The sequence below is a fragment of the Rhipicephalus sanguineus genome, chromosome 5 (assembly GCF_013339695.2).
Source record: "Rhipicephalus sanguineus isolate Rsan-2018 chromosome 5, BIME_Rsan_1.4, whole genome shotgun sequence".
Lineage (NCBI taxonomy): Eukaryota > Metazoa > Arthropoda > Arachnida > Ixodida > Ixodidae > Rhipicephalus > Rhipicephalus sanguineus.
In genome coordinates, this window is record NC_051180.1 from 106,952,073 (window position 1) to 106,972,467 (window position 20,395).

The following is a 20,395-nucleotide window of genomic DNA, read 5'->3' on the forward strand; positions in this document are numbered from 1 at the left end:
CCTCTGTGAAGCATTTCATATAATATTCGTTTCAATAACATTGCAACGAAAGAGTTAGAAAATTCTTGCAGCCCAAGGAGCATTGCTTTTTCATCTACACTCGAGTATTGGTTTAGGGTAGTAATAACCGTCTTTCCTACTTTCCTACATGCCTACTGTCGATGTGGCAAGTTTGCAATGCATAGTATCAAGGCTTTTAAGTGTTACCATGTCAGCATGACTAAGAATATGACTGAGAAGTGTTCTCACTTCTGTCTTGAACAGTGGCATGTGAGTACAAAATGGGGGCTACTTACTTTTGCTTTGCAATTTTTCTGTACTGCCACCGTTTGCTACTTAGCTGTTGCTTACTTCAGCTGTATAGTCTCTGCAATGCTGTCGTGCCTTCGGGCAAGTTATTAATGTGCATCTTGGCCCATTCGTATTTACTCTGCCAGGAAAGTTTTGTCGTGCATTAGATGAGCATTTCTTTAGCTCGTTCACATTTGGCATCATAAGCCAGCTTCATTGTCATGTCTGGCTTTAAATTGTTAGCCGTTCTTATTTGCTATGGATTAAATTCTGTGCTTAGCTGATAGCCTAAATCTCGAGACCCACTCTAGAAACACTCATGACTGTGTACCTTTTGCACTTGTTTTCTGTACTGAAAAAGAAAGTGATGGCTGTCGTGTAGAACTGTGTCATGTCTGTAGTTTGTAGTGCTGGTACGGCATGTTTGAAAGTAAAATCTGCAAAGACACCTTTGAGAATGAAGTATGTAAGGCTGTTGTTTTGTGATGTCTGACCCCTGTAGGCTTTCCGCCCTCCCTTTGTGTGACAAAACTTACACTGTGCTGTTTGTTATACGTATATATACATAAGTAATCTTCAGCTTGTGTAGCTAGCAAAATTACATACTTGAGAAATGGCACCTGGGTACAGTTTGCCACCCAGCAATCATGTCGTAGTTGTAATGGTTGAATTGGCCATCTTACTTGCTGGTGTTATAAAAATCAGGAGCTATTGTAGGAGCACCGATGTTCTTGTTTCGTTTGTGAAACTTTTGTGGGGCTGGTGCTTGAATCAGCCATAAATTTCGCTCTTCAAAAGTTTCATAGCAGCTAGGTGACTTCAATGTTCAATTTCTTTCCATATATGTTTCAAAGAGCACTTCAACATCAGAACTTAGTAGCATCTAAAAAACTGCGAACTCTCTACTCAGACATAGAGCTTTAGCTGAAGAACGCAGATGTCTCCTTTCATATTCTCGCTTGACTATTTCATGTGCTCTGTTTTCCAGTTTTTTTTTCCTAAACCTGACTAAACAGAATAGCTAAACTGCACATGACACGAAATGTAGTTTAGGCACAGCAGCCTTCTTCCATTGTAGTCACGTCTTCCTCAGCGGTCTCTTCCACTTCTGTCATTGGCACTGCCTCAACTTATTAACTGCATGTGCTTTGTGATGTTACTAGTCTTTTCACGGGGCAAGTTGCTTGAATATAAGTTCCAGTTATAAGTACTCCCGGCAATGCGTGTGCCTTTGTGTAGTTGGGAAATGCCATGAAGCAGCCAGTTTACATTTTGTCTTGTGATGCCCCTTTTATTAGCTGAACAAAAAAAAGAACTCTCAATTTTAAAAAAAAAATTGTTTGCAGTAAAATTATGCAGCCTTCATGTGGACGGACACAAGTTGTAGGACGCACTCAGCACCACACGTTAAAGGGACACTGAAGCGAAACACTGAGTCAGTTTAGAATGATAAATTGCTTTTTGGAGACCCTATTGCCATCAATTTTGCCATCTTCGGTTTATAAATAGAATATAAAATAAAGGTCAAAGTTTCGTTTTGGAATTTCTTACCAAAACTGTAACACCCGAATGTCACTTTGATGTCATGAGAAATCATTGAATAGAGAGATTGAGAGAGAAAAAGTGACACAATCCCTTATGCATTCGCCCAAGGTGACTTGAAGGCGAAAGCCATCTATTTCTTGTCGTTCGATTGCATTGGTCATTCCCGGGTAATAATCCCGGGGAACGGGTAATTTTCTGATACGAGGTAAACTGTTTTTCTCTTTGGTGTCCCTTTAAGGCGGGCATGCCCACAATGGACTGAAGCATATAAGCACTTCATACTTTTCACTGCAGTTTCCTCAATTGGTGCCAAGCAATGCTGGCAGTAAGCAACCAACACCGCCCACTACACAGCCCACAGTCAAATTAAGTCGCACTCGCATCTGTCCTCCAAGAAATAACTGCATCAATGTCAGTGTGACTAGATATTTCAGGGGCGCCCACTGCATGGGGTGCCTTAACGACTTCGTGCCCTAAGTGACGTCTCAAATCGAGAGGTAGCGATTCACGATATAAAATGCTAACGCTCACGGCTGTAATCCTTGTGTTGTGGTTGCTGACTGTGCTGTTACCACACTGCCAAAAGCCAAGCTTGTGATGTCATACCTTTGCACCATGACATCAATAAATTCGTCTGTTTCTTTTTTTTTTTTTTTACTCTACTCATGTTAACATTCAATGCAAAGTTAGAGAAGCCACTAGTAAGGGAGAAAGGGCAAATATGAATGCTCTGTTTGAGTAGTATGTACTACTATGTACTGTGCTGTGTGGAAATACTATATGGTCATCCAATTGGTACGTTTGTGATATATACTGCACGATCACCACCGCATTCAATCACCCCGACGTCACTTTTGGCACAATGTCACTCTGCATCTGGTGTGGCTTGTGTGAAGACATTTCACTTCTTGCCAACCGTGCACGCGTGGAGCAGTTTTAAAAAAAGTAGCTTTTAGCACAGCGACTTTCTTGGCTGAGCGTGCAGTCTGTACGTGCATTACATATTAAAAATGTTTGGTCACGAAAACGCCACACGTATTTTTCGCATCAAAGCTTTTATTCAAGCAACTTGCCTCTGGCAATGCTAATTGCCCTAGCTGGTGTTGGTCATTAGACACTGTTGCCAGTAGACACTGTGGTTAATTGTCTCTGTTGTCTCCTTCACTTGCTTTAGCCACAGGGTGGACCACTCGTTGTCATGGAAACGTCAGTGTGACTGATGCACTCAGGCCAGTACAAAAGCAAAAACCTTGAGCATTGCCAGGCTTTCGCTGCCTTTGCACATGTTGGCCGTGCGGCCACTTTGGTTGGTAGCGCAGGCCTTTTTTTCCTACACGGCATACACAAAACGCTTGGTGTCATTTTTTTTCCGCCTGCACTTACGTATCTATTATAACTTCACATATAGAACCACAAACTGTTTTATTCATACATAGTAATTCATATTTTTTCTCCTTAGCAGCAGCTGCTTTGTAGATGGTACAAAAGTGGAGCACTGAATTTTGAGGCCTGATGCTGCAGTTTTGCTTGTTTAAAAGTTTAACTGCATAACCAGGGTTTAACCATAAGGAATGCATTTCTAACAATTTTGGCCCAGCAATTACTGTGCAGTAATCCTGGTCAAAACGTTCTCAACGTAGTTGCCATTCAAAACGAATACCTGTAGTAACATTCGAGCCACTGTAAATGTGTTCTTATTACATGACATAGGATGAGCACACTAGTACCAGGTAGGTGATGTGCTAGGCTTGTAGGATCATGTTTGTGTAACATTGCTTGAATAATTTTAACAATACCAGAATAAGTTTATCACGTTAATAAAAGGTGATAATTACATGATATGTATATACAGAAGGAGGTCCTGTAGTTAGAAACTGGAATGGGACCTCCTGTGCATGATGACAATTATTATAACAAACAATTGTAACATGTAAATTTAACAATAATAAAATCAGTTAGCAAACATGGCCTAAATGAACAGAAAAACAACAGAGGTATAAACAACTACAAGGCATAGGATTAAACTGTAATGTGATGGGTCCCATTTAGCAGCTTCTCTTCATTACTACTATCATTACAATACAGTAGAACCCCGCTGATACGTTTTTGAAGGGACCGTAGGAAATAAACGTAAGAGACGGGAAACGTAAGAGCCGAAAAACAGGGAAAACGGCAAAATATTTAGTGGTACAAAATTTTATTCCAATTCTTACGAGCAGCACGAAAATTGGCGCGCTCAGCCGCGATCTAGTCGATGGATAGAAACGCGGAGCTTAGGATGGCCTCATCCACAGAAATGTAATCAACGTATGTGATTTTTTTAACACCAACAGCTGTAGGCATGAAAGAACTAAGCACACGCAATCACGACCGGCGCGGCGAGTCCGACCGCGAACCGCACGCACGACCATGCGAGCTCCAACCAGCTCGAACTCCTCCCGTTCTCCGACAAATAACGATGATGATGAGTCTATGCCAACGCGATGGCAGAAGTGAATGCCAATCTCAATAAGGCCTTGCTTTCGCAAGCAATTACGTCATACACGCCATGTTTGTGCAATACAAATCTCAAAGGCTATGTTTTTGTCAATAGTAAATGCCAATCTCGAAGGCCTTGCTTTCGCGAGCAGTTACGTCATAGACGCCATCTTTGCAATTTGAATCTCGAAGGCCATGCTTTTGTTTGCATCAGTTGAAAGATTTTGTTGCTTGCGCCTCTCATGCGGCTAATATTACGGTCAAACGAGGCCAAGCTACGTGAAAATGCACCATGGCCGCTCTCTTTGGTAGTCACTCGGTCGGCTCCGAGCGCACTTCGCGACGTATCATATGGGAACGGTCCGACAGTTACGACGTAACAGCGGGGTTCCCAATACATTGTATCCTATGGGAGCTATGCCGGGACCGGCGGAAAACGACGTAACAGCCGGGAAAACGCAGCAGTGAGGAACGTAACGGTGGGGTTCTACTGTATTATGCAATGCCTTTGCCATTTATGTAAGACTTTCACTTATTTAACAAGAAAGGCATACAAGACCTGGAATAGTCCAGTTAATTCTTTCTTGGCACTTCGATGTAAGTCTCGCTATTGCACGTCCTATATACAATTATCACTTATGCTTCTTTTTGAATTGCCCACACCCGAGCCAGAGAATTGCCTTTAACCAACAAAGATTCTTTCTTTATGCTGCACGCGGATTGCTTAAATGAGTTTGTGCACATCCATTGCATGTTGTAAGCCTGTTCCTTTTTTCCACTTTTTCTCACCTTATGTGGCCTTCTTTTCACTTTCACGTTTCTGTGTGGCTGTCCACTTTTTTTTTTAATTCTATTTACACATTATCAACAAAGTCTACGGCACCTTGGTTTTTGCATCTGCTTGTTTGTCCTTGATTTGTTTGTTCAAATTGATCTGTAGTGTTGGGATGCTTTCCCACTTCTTTGTTGTTTTTATACATGTTCGTTTGTTTGTGTCTGTGCATTGCAGTGAGCTGCGGTGAAAAAAAATTGCACGAGTATATTTTGGCGATGGAGGAAATACTTCTTTGCAAAACAAAATGCTGAACATACGCATTAAAGTTGTGTTGAGTGTGCTCTAGTGATGCAGGAATACTCATGGCGTGTGCTGAGTCCTGCACAAGCACATAGGAAGTTCATGAAGAATTTGAAAATATGCTGGTAGATGCCAAAAAGTATACGCCAAAAATCCTAAAGTGGTCAAAATATAAGTTGGAGCCCGCTGCTTTGACATTTATCATAACTCTTACATTGGTTTGATATTAGCTGCTCAATCAGTCAATCAATCAATCAATTTAGACCTTGCGTTTTTTGTTCTGCAGCTCGGTTACTCTGGCAATCGTTCATTGCCGCAGTGTCCTCATCTTAAGACTGATGTGAAGATGTAACCACAGCTCACTGTACTGCTGTTGTCCTGTGTGTTATTGTCTGTTGTTTTTCGTTTGTAATAACCACCTGTATCAATGTCTGTCTTTTGTCAACTCTATCACTTTGTTGGTTCTGCTGGTTTCACTTTGGTTCTGCATTTACCATTCTTTTCTGTGAGTGTTCCTTTGACATGCTGTCTGTTCTTTTTCTTTCTGATTGTTGTAATGTGTATATTACTAATTGTCTGGCTCGGCTGCTCTGACGCTTGTTAAAGGTTTGTAATGCCAGGAGTTTGACTTACATGAGTTGTAATTTTGAGGGAATACACAAATTGGGAGCTTCACCCTTTTCAGTAGGTCGAAGAAAAGACTTTTCTTATAGCTGTGTAGCAAATCTCAAACGGCGTGCAGCATTTATGGTTTACGCTTATTGAAATGGCACCTATAACTTGTAAGTCCACGAAAATAGCGGCATGAGGCAGGTGCCGATTATTTCTAAAATTTCGCTTGCATGCACTCGTTTACTAGCATTATTAGTTGCTAGGCTTAGTTTACTAGATTGGCCATTGTGTAACATACTCCGAATTGAGGAAAAAGGTCACAAATAACCACGTACTTGTCACATTGCCTGGCAGTACAGTTTTAAGAGGATGGCTTGTGATGGAAAGGAAGACATATTAGTATTTACCAATTGACTGGCTTAGAGCACAGATGGATCATAAAGGCACTAGTGGGATTTGGTTCTGCAGCCACAATACTGCGGCTGTTAGCTTCACTCTGTATGAATGTACAATATTGTCACATTCAGTACGACCTGCAGCGTGCAAGATGTGCAGAAGTGTTATTTTACAATGGATTGTTGTACTGCTCAGCATCGGCCAATCACATTTGAATGGCGGCTGTGAGAATATCTCACCGTTTCATTATACACGCAAATGTAATAGGGTGTCAACATAGAAATACTGACATGCTGTGATCAACAAAAGATGGGTAATCGATCAAGGGGTCTGTTTTTTTAAACACAACCACAAGAAGCCAAGGAAAGCTTTGGAGGTGTTAGCTATTAGTTGAATTGTGGTAATTGCCATAAAAGGAAATTAAGGAGTACAAGAAGACAGCTTGCTACCGGTGGGGATGGAGCCCATAACTCCACATGTACAGCAGGTGTTGTCTTCTTTTCTTCCACTTTTATTTCGCTTTATCTCTTAGTTAGTACTGCAACTCAATTAACCCTTTGAGGTCGATTTTTTTTGCAAAAACGTCACAAAAATGTGTACAATGAAGCCCGCTGATACGTTTTTTAAGGGACCGTAGGAAATAAACGTAGGAGACGGGAAACGCAAGAGCCGAAAAAGAGGAAAAAACAACAAAATATTTAGTGGTACAGAATTTTATTTCAATGCTTACGAGCAGCACGAAAATTGGCGCGCTCAGCCGCGATCTAGTTGACAGATAGAAACGCGGAGCTGGGGACGGCCTCATCCACAGAAATGTAATCAACGTATGTGATTTTTTTAACACCAACAGCTGTAGGCATGAAAGAACTAAGCACACGCAATCACGACCAGCGCGGCGAGTCCGACCGCGAACTGCGCGCACGACCATGCGAGCTCCAACCAGCTCGAACTCCTCCCGTCCTCCGACAAATAACGATGATGATGAGTCTACGGCAACGCGATGGCAGAAGTGAATGCCAATCTCGAAGGCCTTGTCGCGAGCAATTACGTCATAGACGCCATGTTTGTGCAATACAAATCTCAAAGGCTATGCTTTTGTCAATAGTAAATGCCAATCTCGAAGGCTTTGCTTTCGCGAGCAATTACATCATAGACGCTATCTTTGCAGTACGAATCTCGAAGGTGATGCTTTTGTTTGCATCAATCGAAAGATCCTGTTGCTTGCGCCTCTCATGCGGCTAATGTTACGGTCAAACCAGGCCGAGCTGCGTGAAAATGCACCATGGCCGCTCTCTTCGGTAGTCACTCGGTCGGCTCCGAGCGCACTTCGCGACTTATCATACGGGAACGGTCCAACAGTTGCGACGTAACAGCGGGGTTCGCAATACATTGTATCCTATGGGAGTTATGCCAGGACCGGCGGAAACCGACATAACAGCTGGGAGAACGCAGCAGTGAGGAACGTAACAGCGGGGTTCTACTGTGTTCTTTTTTATTGCTGAATTGAATTCTTCAGACAAATCTGTTTCACAAAAGAATTGTCTAAAATCTTTTTGGGGTGACCGTAAAGGGACAAAAAAATCAATCGTGTTGTTACATACACATGGTTTATTCGTGAGTAACAGCAGGATAAATTCTAAAAAAAACAAAAAAACATACAACTGTTAAAACATTATGTGTTGAAATAAATGTCTGTGTGGTTCACAGACGTACAAAAATAGATGCATGAAGTGGCGTTAAGTGGAAACATGGGGGGAGAAAAGCCACTTTTGATCCAGTTAGCATTGTCTCGCCGCGCATGCTTTTGAGACGTCGCTCCCTTGTCAACATGTGAGTCTTAACTCGTAAGTAACTCCTCGTATGATGGGCTGGCATTTACTAAATCAGATTCTGATTCAGCAGTCAAACGGCGATTCCTCCGAATCGCTGCTAGACTCACTTGCGGCAGAGAAACCAGCGCGCACTTCCATAGCAAAAGCCAATTGCGCGGGTGAGCGCACTGAAGAAAACTGTAGTTGTGAGCACGTCCGGAAAGCGAAAACAAGTCCGAAACCTATAATAATCCTTCGTCTTATAGCCAAGGAGACTGAAACAGGAAACACAAACACAGCGTAATCGTTTGTGTCAGTCAGCGCCTGCACAGAAACCGGTGCATGGAAACTGCACGAAAACTCGTTTATTGCTCCCCGAGGAGCAATAAACGAGAGAGTAACACAGTGGTCACCCTTTGAGAGCTTCTAAACCAGAAAGCCGGCCGGGAACCGGCCGAAGAATGAAACCAAAACTAGCCGGCGCACCGCTGTAGTAAAGCATAAAGAAAAAACGGAGATATCGGCGCAAGGAAAAAATTCCACGTATTCCTGCATTGTGGCAGCACATGCCGTGCAGGAGAAATGATCAAAAAATATGCGCGTTTTAAACATACAGGCATGGAATACATGTACATCTTTGACAGTCTTTTGGCTGTTGCGGATTACGCACATGTACATCTTTGACCCTCAAAGGGTTAAAAACTGCAAATAATGTCCTTTGTGCTTTCTTTGGCTGGATTGTCTGTTAGCTTGACGTAATGCTGTAATCAAGTAATTCCCAGGGTACATCCAGAGAATGACAGTGATTATGATAGTACCAGATGGGTTAGGCTGTCTTTGTTTTATTAAGTACACATCTAGAATTCATAACGTACAAGAGTAAAAACGATGCACAAAAAAGGAAAAGCACGGATGAAGTGAGAGCTGTTTTACAACTCAAGAGGGACTGAAAAGTGCGTTTTCAAATAGCAAACCTTGTGAAACTCTAAGACAGCACATTTAAACAAGTAAAACAACAACTGGTATAAAGGCACTCAGGAACGGTGTGGGGTCTCTTCCACTCAAGGAACAAACGGCACATTGCACCGTAGTGCAAACCAGTAAGGACGACCGCCACCATAGCTCAATTAGTAGAGCATCAGACGCATTATTCGAAGGTTGCAGGTTCGGTCCCTGCTGGCAACAAGTTGTTTTTTTTGTCCACCTTAATTTCTTCACATTTATATAATTACTACAAATAAGGTCCCCTATACTTTCCTTGGCTTCATTGTCTGTTAGTTCTCATTAAGGTTGTGTCTGACGAATAAAAACGAGCCCTTAAGTTTCTCTTATTTCATTCAAACCAGCAAAAGGTCATTTATTTGTAACATTTGCATAGTAAGCACGCGAGCCAAGTTATACAACCAATAAGTGTGCCACTGCAACACGATGCGGAATAGACTGCTTGACTCACCACACCAGGACAGCTAGCAAGTAAAGTTCACCCCCTGCCAGAAACCTTAACACATGTTGTTTGTAGGTCATGTCTCGTAAACAAAGGCGTATTCGAGGGAACGGGAAGGTGTCCAACGGGGTACCTAGTCCCAGCAAATCTCCCTATCAGGCTCCCGAGAATTGACCCCGCGCAACCTGTTCCAAAGCCAAAGAGAACGAAAACCATTCTGGATGGTGCCTGCGCAGCCTGGCCGTCAGGTAGTGTCGCCATGGCAACATAGGCACCACCTTTCGTACTATGGCACAACTATGCCAACCTAGACTTGGCTCGCGTCCTCTGGTGCAGCCATCTTACAGGGCATGCTAGCGTCATGCAGTGAAAACAACTTATCGGGGGATGTGAGCATCCTCAGTTGTGTACTAGTTGTACACTATCGAGGCAGGCAAATTAATTTTATGTTGCATCACTGGACGGCTTACCCACTCACAACTGTGCATGCTTTCCAACATGAAATGCGTCTGCCATGGGGAGCCGCCAATCGAGACACACGCATACACCTCCGGTAACCTGGTAATTCACAAACACTTACAAGTTTGCAGATAAACTAAAACTTTCTAATCATTCTGCAGTGAACTATAGGCATCAATATATTGATTTTGACCTGAATATTCCCCAATTTCCTGATATTAACACACAAGTCTTCTTGATTATGCGAGTCGGGGAAGTTTTAAACTAGTCAGCACTGCTATTAAACCTTGGAACGTGTTTGAGTGTGCACGATGTTGCAGGTCGTGCTGAGTGGCATAGTATATAGTACATCCAATCTGTTTTCAACAGTGCGTGAGCATGCCGTTAGCATTACCATCAGCGCATTCTGTTGAGAGCCACTGGCAGTGTCACTGCCACTGCACTGTGGTTACTTTAGCTGATGGCACCTTCCATTGTTTTTTTAAACAAACACACAGTGTCACAAATGCAACACTGCTACAGCATTTGCGATGCCGTGACTTCTTTAACTCGTGCAGTCGCAACGCTTAAAGGGGATCTGCAGCACTTTTCCAAGTAATTATCGAATGGCTTCATTAAAGGAGCTCATTGCTTCACATATCAACTGCCGTGAATATTTTTAGAATCTGTCAAGTATGAGCAGAGCTACAGGGATTTGTTGCATGCATTAAGTGCTTTCTCTTTCCTTTTGTAACAGCGAATGCACTGAAAGCTACACGAGGGGAAATGACAGGGGGGGGCAAGAAGCTTCGTTAGTTCGTCAGCACGCATCCTGACCTCGAGTACTTTTTTTTCTCTCTCTCTTTTTTATTTCTCCCCGAATGCGTGGCTTACTTTCAATGTGATCGCAGGCAAGCACGCCATCGCCTAACGGCATCCCGCAGTGGTAACTATGCAGCTCACGATGATCAAATCAGCCAATGACCATGGACTTTGTGCTTATGGCACGGTCATTTGGGTTTATGGCATCATTTGTCGAAAGAAGAGGGAGCGATTTCTAGCTCGCCTTGAGAATTAGTTGTAAATTCCAGGCCGCATGCCACGCTAAAATGTTTGGCTCACATGTTCTCAGGAGCCTCAACTACCGATCGGCAGTGTTTTCTGACCATGCTGAAAAAGTGTTGCAGGGCCCCTTTAATGACATTTTATCTGGCATCTCGACATCATTGTAAGACTGCTTGGTCTGTGTATGTCTTACCATTTTCGTTGGCTGGTCGTGTTACTGTCTGTCCAGCCTTTATGTCATTCTGTAATATACCCTCTTTTTATGCATGTTTGCCTATGTGGGATTGTCGTAATTCTGTAATGTCTGCCGTGTCGAACCCCGGATACGAACTATTTGCTCTTTGTTTTGGTCCATATTTAATGCAGCAACACACTGGTATACAAAAAGTAAGGCATATTAATGTGGCAAATATAAACAGTACATGATAAATGTTTTTCTTTTTCAAACACCTTCTTATTCCTTTGTGTGGCGTCAGCATGGCCTGGGCATTACAGAATTAATGAGACATTTTCAGGTTGTGGGATTATTTTTTACTGCAGGTTTTATGTGAAAAAATACACATACAGTGACTATATATTTGGCAGGTGGATGAAGTAAACTGTGTTAAAGGTGTTAAACATGCTTCTCGACACTTTATTTTAAATTTCAGTTGTCGCTACAGTTGATCGTGATTAACAAAATGCCCTAATAAGCCTCTGTGTTCTTGCATTTTTTTTTATGAAACACTTCAATGCCTGCATTGATGATTGTGCGTTGCAATTTGTACTAAAGCCCGTGCATGTTTGTCATACATTTGTTGTGGATCGTTGTTTACATTACAGTGCATGCAAACAGCAATTGAATATAAGTAAACTGTAGGAATGCCATAATTGCTGGCATGTTTCAGCTTGTATTTGGATCATGAGCACCGTGTTTTTTACCTGTGCATGAATGTGTGGTTCTGTGCCTGCCCTTTTGCCTGCATGATTGAGACAGAGAAAGAAGACTAAAAGAACCACAGAGTGGTAGCCTTGGGCCTTTCTGTACCTGCATTTGGGGATACAAAGGCAGTCTCAATATGAAGTGCGAATCATCTGCCGCTGTAAAGATTTGTTGTTCTCCCCGATGGTGAGCGCAATACATCTTCAGCTGATATTAATTGGAAGTGGCCCTAGTCAAATGTACTATAATGCTGTGCTTGTTAAAGGCACGAGTTTGAGCACTTAATTTACTCTAAACTCGGTCTTTCAGTGAAAGTCATGCACTCAAGCTTGCTATATTGGCCGGAACAGTGCAGGCTAAGAATCCTCGGGAAGTGGCAATGGTGTGTCGATCTCTCATTGGCAGCAACACCTATCTTATTAACCACTTTGAAACTCCCCTACAGGAGTCAGTGCCCGTGACTCCTTGAGGGGAGTTATCTGTGGCTCCTCTAGGGCAGCACTCTAAAGAAGGACAACTCATTATTAGGGGAGTCGTCCGATGGCCTTCTAACGGTGTCATTGTGTATGCTTAGCCGCAAGGGTGTTTTCACTTAAGCCTGGAAATCGAACAACACAGCTGATTGAGCACTGGGTGGTTCTGCTCTTGAGAGTCTGCCTGCGTGCCCGTTTGTAGTAACAGAGAGATCCTGGCTCCACGTTACTGGCTCACTTATATCCAGCATGTTGCATGGCCACCGGAACGGCAGAAGTCGGGGCGTCGCATCTCTCACCGGCCGTTTTCTCTCATTGCAGCCAGTGGCCAGCACTGCCTCTGTACGCCACGACCTCCTTAATCCCATTAACGAGGATTGAGTGAAGAGAAAACACAAACAAACAAAAAGGCCCGCCTTGTGAACGACTGTTCTGTGTGCTGTAGTGTTGGTGGCATCAAGAGGAACCACCATCGGCCTGCATGTGTGTGCGTGTCCGTGTCGTGAACGCCCCCTCGGCCTCGTGCGCCCTCCCCACCCAACATGACGATGCTGGATACGTTTTGGATGTTTCAGTGCTTAAAGTTACATCCACTCGCCTTCTTTATTATTTTTTTTTTGTTACTATTGGCTTCTTGTCTGCTTGTCTGTCGATTCTGCCGAAGTCTCTACGATCAAACCACTAATAGATGCAGCATCTTGATCAACTAACAGCGTGTGTCACGTCACCATCAGCCATGCATCTGCAGCCTGCCTGAAGCTCTACTCATGGTCACGTGATGAAAATGAAAAGCTTGTGCAACTGCTGACTGTGTCGTCTCAAGCTTGACAACGAGATTGTTTTGCTGTATAGTTTGTCTTTACCTTGTACATGATACATGTGCAGTCTTCATTTTCTTTGGGGTTTGACCTGGCCCCACTTTTTTTACGTTATTTTCAATTGTATGCGCTTATAATTGAGAGTATTGTGTAAGCCACACTGGAACTTTGTTGTCAAATCACAGTCCTTTGTCTCTATGTCCATGGTCACAGCCATTACATGTAGTACTGCTGCATCAGCCACTCTTGGGTGACTAGCGTAGTTGCCTTATAAAGAAAGGCAGGCTTATGAAGGTTCGTAAGTTTGTGCGATAAAAATATGCTCTGAAAAAGAAGCATCAAAGAAAGAAAAGACAATGGAGCTGCAGCCTTGTTGACTTTCTTTTTATATCATTATCTATTTTACTCTGTATGGTTTCGTCAAGAATGATTTCGTGCAGGTGACCATCTTCTATTACTGGCTGTAATACATACCATGGCACTGTGCAATCTTTTCTGTTCTGTACGTTTGTGCTTGCTTTCAGGGATGTGTAAACATTCTGTACCTCACATACTATAGTTTGGAATAGTTTTGTTTTGTACTCAACTGTTCTGTTTCAGAATTTTAAGTTTTATTTCTGCACTTTAAGAAAAAATTGAGTATTTGGGGAGTATTTCTGCCACGCAACTGTAATCGTCATCTACCTCGCATACTTTCCTCGCGTTATCACCGCGGCCCCGGTTCTTCCCGGTCACGAACGGCGCTTGCGTTATCAGTGTGACATAGCGTTCTTGACAGGAAAGTGACGAGAGCCGGGTTTTCAAGAAAGGAAACGCGAGCAAGCCAGATGACGATTGTTGTGTGGCAGAAATACTCCCCAAATACTCTATTTTTCTTATAGTGTGAGTACACTCGTCTTTGGCTGAAAGTTTGGTGAAAGGGTTGTTGATATGATCATTTAAACCATGCTGCCATCAAAAAAGGCCCATGAATGTGGTCCTCTGGTCGCCTCATTCCCCATTATAAGCCATCCAATTTTGCTGGGACTAGACTTTCGATATTTCAAACTGAAGAAGATATAGTAGTATTTTTTGCCTTTTTGCTCTCAAAAGCATGAGAATATATAAAAGTTAACTGCATATTTGGAAACTCGTATTTTTTATTATTCATGGTTGATTTTAATATAAGAATACTTGCTGTTAAAAAGCTGTTGTGAAACTTTATCCTATCATAATCACTAAGCTTAAGGTTAGAAGCATTGAGACACTGAACATTGCCTGGCTGTTTTCAAGCAGTGGTGAGGAAGCAAAAGTGAACATAGGTTAAACATCAGTAGCCAGAGATTAATGATCTGTAAGACAGTTGGCTTTGTGTGTCGTTGTAAATTGTTGTCGTCTTGAAAATGTCTTCAGCATCGCAACGCAGTACTGCTGTTATCTATAGGCGCGCACCGTGGCGGGGTGAGGGAGTGTATTATACTAGTGTCGTCCCCAGTTAATTGCACCATGTGATCCGTGTACAGAGACTGCTGTCACCATGTAGGTTATTACTTCACTGTGCCATGGATGTTGTCTGCCTTTACTTATCGTCCCATTTGTGTGTATAGAGCAAGAGAGGCCTAGGCGTCCTCTCCGTGCGTGTGTCACAGATAAGTGCCAGTTTGGCTTTAACTTTAGCGGAGACATATAGTTTCACAAGCGTGCACTTCAAAGCCTTCTCAGCCGGTGTATCCTTCCCCCCTCAGCGCTGTGTAACATACGTACCCCGGAGGCTCCTGTTTGCAAACTAAGTGGAACAAAGGTGCTAGTGTGTCTACCCGTTTTTAGTGTTTTAATCAGTGCAATGTGCCGCGCGAGCCGCAGGAGGCCTTGGAGAAGTTGCATGAAATATTGATGTTGCAATTCCAATCTTCCCATTGTAAAATAAAAGGTCTCTTCTTTTTCCACTCTGGTGGCATGCATAGTTGATGTTAATTGCCTATGCACGAACTTTCTCTACAGGCATCATTTCTTTCTCCGCTTTAAAGAGCCAAACAATTAATCGCACCTTATTTTGCATAGCTAAGCTGTGCTTGCATCAGTTAAACTGTCAGGCAAAGGTTCACATACTGTTTTGTTCATTCTGCACCGTTTCAACAAGTTGGCTATGAACAGGAGTCTGTCAGTGTAGCATCTGTTCCCTGGCTAAACGGTGCTTAATTCAGAAGTGTTCTTTGGGCGAGTTGGTGGTACACATTTAAATGTTAACAGCGCAGAACAACATAGACGAGCGAAGGCAACAAATGGCGCTGTCTGTTGTCTTCTTTTGTCCACATTGTTCTGCGCTGTTGTCAATGTTTAAACTTAATTCAGCTATACATTCCCGCACATTTGTATCAAACACAGGGTCAGTTGTCCGCTGTTGCATTACATGTTCATTGAACACACGCAGTTGCAGGCTTATCTGCTTTTCTCACAAAAGCAGTGCGAGGATAAGTTCTGATGCTGCTGTTGTACTTTTATTAGACACCCACCAAGTTCGTCATGACAGATGACTCACAAACCTGTGCTTTTTTTTTCTCCCCACTCATAACTGCAATCTCCAGGTCTAGATTGGGTGAGTCACGTAGAGAGAAATAGTGCCTTGGTGCCTTTGGTTGACAGTTTTAGTTTTTCCTGTCTGAATGCTGCATCTACTACCGGCTACTGGTTTATAAAATGCAGCTGCATTAACGGCTGCGTTTTCCCCCCCGCCACATGCATGATGAAGCTGGCTTTGGGTTTTCTAACCTCCAATTTTACGTTTAGGAGACTGCAATTCTCTGCCAGTTGTATAATGAACTGTCGCACCCAGTTTTAAGTTGTCCTTTTTATCTCTAGCCAACTTCATTTCAGGAAAGTGTGAATCTACTAATTGGATAACTTTTTTTTACTGGACCGAGAAATTCCGGCCGAACAAGTCAAAATTGATGCATGAACAAAAACACAATTAAGTCTTGCTATGAATCATAAGTTGACAGTCATTTCACATTTCTCCTGCATTGGTTTCATAATTTTTTTTTAAGTGTTCTATAGCTATGGGGCTGTAGAACACATGGGACCACGAGGCAATGCATGATTTTTTTTACTGTTTGGTGTTGCTGGAGGCAAACGTGTTTAATGGGAGGTTTCGCGTGAAAAATGTAACGTTTATTTTTTTTTGCCTGCACTCTTCACACACAGGATGCATGTTTTTCCTGTTGCGGCCTGTTCGGTGTTTTATTATTATTATTTTAAGGTGGATGCTTTTTTGGGGTGATTAATGACTTGCACCTTATCGAAGAAATGTGTGCACGCAATATGGGGGGCGAAGCTCATGCAGGCGTAACATTTTCTCTGTTTTCAGACACGTCTCTAGTCTTCCACAGAAACTGCAACCCACTTTGCAATGACCAGCCTCCTCCCCAGCTTCCTCCTCCTCCCTGGCTTTGAGGCGCTCCAAGGTCACACGTGTCAAGAGTATAGTTGTACATACTAACCATTTCTTCTTCTTCTTCTTCGTGTCCTGTAAAGAAAAGTAACTCTTGAGGGATTCACTTCCCCTCCCGCCACATACCATGCAGCACTGCGGGCAACCTGCTCTTACTCTTCAAATCTTACCCCTACCCTCCCCTGCCATTCTCTCTTTCGCCTTGCATCACAGCAAGTTGTGGTTACCATGCGCTTACACAGCTGCTTTCATTTTGTACATAGTTAAATAAAGCAAAGACACCGGGTGTATGCATCGCCATCATTTTCTGTCTTGAAGTGTTTTGTCATTGAGTTGTGCCCACAATAAATGTCCTCGCTATGGCCAAGAGGAATTTTTAGGCCAAGCGAGCAGGAATGCCCCATGCTGCTGCCATCGGTTCGCCACCTCCACCACTCCTTCACAAGGTCAGCAATGCTGTTTTGTCACGTTGTAGTTGTAGCATTGTACGGACATTTGTGTACGAGAATGGTGCATGTTTAGCTATTGTCATTGCCGAGTGCCGCATCATCAATGCTGTTGTCGTTGGTTGTATCCACAGCGATAAAAATTACTGTAAAATATGTGCGTCCTTCTGCAGCAAAAGGTGAGCCGGTAATCCATTCTAAGCATTCGCTTGGAGTGCCTTATGTATTGAGCTGTTTGGTAAATGTTTGTCAATTGTGCGATTGTGAGATGAATATCTAAAGATATCAGGCTCAAGAGTATTAATTCACAAGGATTACGAAAAGTGCTAATGTGTGCTAAATGTGCTCCAGTGCACCAATGTGGTGTGTAGTCCCCGGGGAAAATGTGTACTTGTTTCAGAACCCTCGGTTAACATTTTGGTCAATTATTTTGTTTGAGGGTGACGCAGTTAGAGCTGTGTGGAAGGCGTTATACTACTGACACCCTTCCTTTCCTGGGCACACCCAAGTATATACGGAACAGTTCGTCACGTATATGTTACAATGTCACATAGGACAATATCCTGCGCGACAAGATGTCAAGTAAGTGGTGGCGCTTCTGCAGAGCGTGGTTCTCGTGTCACATGTGAAACATTCTATATCCGTGCATCATCATCGTAATGTTCTGGCAAATAACTTAAGGTTGCGACTTATGGTAAGCGAAGATGTCCTCCAGCAGGGGCGTGGCCAGAAGGGGACATGCCATGGCATGTGCGGCCTTTCCGCGCTGATCCTTCTTGTGTACCAGGATACCCAGTTATAAAACTGCGTACACAAACATACACCTTTCAATCCAACCACAACCGAAACAAAAATTTCTGCACCACTGTACTTGAGTACTCGACGCCCTAGGATGTGTCCAGCATACAAGGGCGGTATGCCTCCAATGTAATCTCATGGAGTCGTATAATTACGTCGCTAAGCTGCGCCTCAGCCATGGTGACGAAGACAGAAAAAAATAACATGCATGATCACTATAATAGTGCTGAGTGTGCTGGATGGTGTCACGTGAAGTGGGCGGTCGCCTTATGCAGATGTGATGGCGTCTTTAAGTGACGTCACTGAGCAAGCTGCACGCCCTTGATCCGACCTGGGGTCCGGGCTGACAAGTGTGGTAGAGTGTCATTTTTTGCTCTGTATCCCATGGGAGAAAAAATTTCGGGGGGGGGGGGGGGGGGGGGGGGCCGTGTGCCCCCCCCTGGCTGCGCCACTCGGCTGCGGGCCGCACCCACGTGGGGAAGGGCAGGGCGAGCCTCGCCGCCAAGTTGTGGGCCCTCTGGGTAGCCCGAAGTTGGACGTCGTAGTCCGAGCTCGTGAGCGCCGATCCTTGAGGGGAATCGGCCCCTTAGGACCTCAGTAAACTTCTTTCACTGACCAACTGTTTAAAGACAAAGATACGAACGATTTTTCTCGTATTAGTAAATTACCCTTTCACGACACCAGAAACGCCACGCTTGCTGCGAAAAGACGCTTGGTAAGCGAGAAAACGTGCCAAATTAAAATTCGGGTGGCGACGCCATCTTAAAGTTTCCCACCAGTCGATATGACGTCATAGATCTTGATGGTTTCAGGAGAGGGGGCAAGGGGATACCCCTTGATGGCCTTTACTGAGGCCTATGTAGTTCAAAATCTGAAAAAATGAAGTGCACTGTCTTCTGGGGGAGCCAGAGACCTGACATACCAAGTTTCGGGAAATTACTTTGAGCCGATGTGGACAAAATACGAAAAAAAAACTGCAATCCGTGACGTCATCATCGGTGATTTCGGCGAAAAATTTAAAAGTAAAACTTTGGACATGGATTTTCTCATCTATCAATGAATATGAATATATGGTGGTGAAATAACGACACTAGAGCTTACAGAGTATAATCTATGTCTAAACTAATTGTTTTTAGTGTCCCTTTAAGACTGCTCCATAGTGTCATATATATATATATATATATATAATAGATGTTCAAGTGAAGTGGACGAACGAACGAAAAGCGATGCTTTATTGCCAACGTTGCGGCCGGGGACCGGCCTTCGTCAGGGCACACATGCATATCATGTGCATGCATGTGTGCCCTGACGAAGGCCGGTCCCCGGCCGCAACGTTGGCAATAAAGCATCGTTTTTCGTTCGTTCGTCCACTTCACTTGAGCATCTATAATTCTACCGAATCCAGGAAGACCTGCATATATATATATAGTCAGTTTCGAGAGAGGCCCTTTCTTCGGGGTTAAACGGTCTGGTTGCACCTGATGTCAAATGGGTTCCTCCAGCGATTGAGAGTGAACATCGCATCTCCTCCTCAGAGTATGACGACCTCGATGCCTGTGGTAAAGTGGGTAAGCGGCCACATGCTTAGTAGACAAATCCGTCCCTTCCGTAGCATTAGCCTGACCTACGTAACCCGCGGGCGCGTGTGTAGAAATTGTACGAGGCAGAACGTGTGACTACGATTAAACGTGATCAGCTACTCTGCGGCGAGAACTCTCGCGTACCTATACACCATCATCATTATCAGCCTGACTGCGGCTGCTGCAGGGCAAAGGCCTCTTATGCTGATCAACCCGGTCCTGTGCTTGCTGCGGCCACGTTTCATCCGCAAACTTCCTAATCTCATGTAGCCACCTAACTTCTCTTGGAATCCTGTCTGTTACTTTCAATGACCAGCGAAGTTAAATTGCTTACGCGCTGCATGCCCTGCCAAAGTCCATTTCTTTTCGTGATTTCGACTAAGATGTCCTTATAACACCCGTTTGTTCACTGACCCACTCTGCTCTCTGCTTGAATTATTTTCCTTTCCATGGCTCGCTGAGTCGTCCTCAGTACGGATAAATACTCTTCGTAATAGACCCGTTCTGAGTTCATGGCGCCATGCGCTGAAGCATTTTACGCTCGTGGCTGCGAGCTCACGAAAAAATTTGCACGGGACGTTTGCAAACATTCGTTGTCTGTACCAGGGTCCTTCAAAAAGCGTTAAATTACTACTGACCGTCAGCCATGGCTTATACCTCTTTCGCCGCCTCACTATGTTTGTCATTCATCCCTACGCATGCACGCCTTAAGAAACAATATATAAATCCGGCTAGACTGATAAATTATATTATGAAAACTCCGCTGTCGTTAGTTT

At 43.6% G+C, this 20,395-nt stretch overlaps 1 protein-coding gene across 8 annotated transcripts in view; it reads left to right on the forward strand.

Annotated features, from left to right (window-relative positions):
- LOC119394093 (phosphatidylinositol 4-phosphate 5-kinase type-1 alpha) overlaps positions 1 to 17,098 on the forward strand; it is a 96,945-nt gene extending 79,847 nt beyond the window's left edge. For 4 of the 8 annotated variants that reach the window (XM_037661334.2, XM_037661327.2, XM_037661328.2 and 1 more), the window contains one exon: positions 12,872 to 15,288. In XM_037661334.2, the coding sequence (XP_037517262.1) occupies positions 12,872 to 12,931 (60 nt within the window). In that variant the 3' untranslated portion in view covers positions 12,932 to 15,288. Of the gene's footprint in view, positions 1 to 3,010; positions 3,143 to 12,871; positions 15,289 to 16,711 lie in introns of those variants that run through there. The other 4 variants (XM_037661336.2, XM_037661331.2, XR_005184053.2 and 1 more) reach the window with 3 other exon arrangements.
- Positions 17,099 to 20,395: the final 3,297 nt, after the last annotated feature.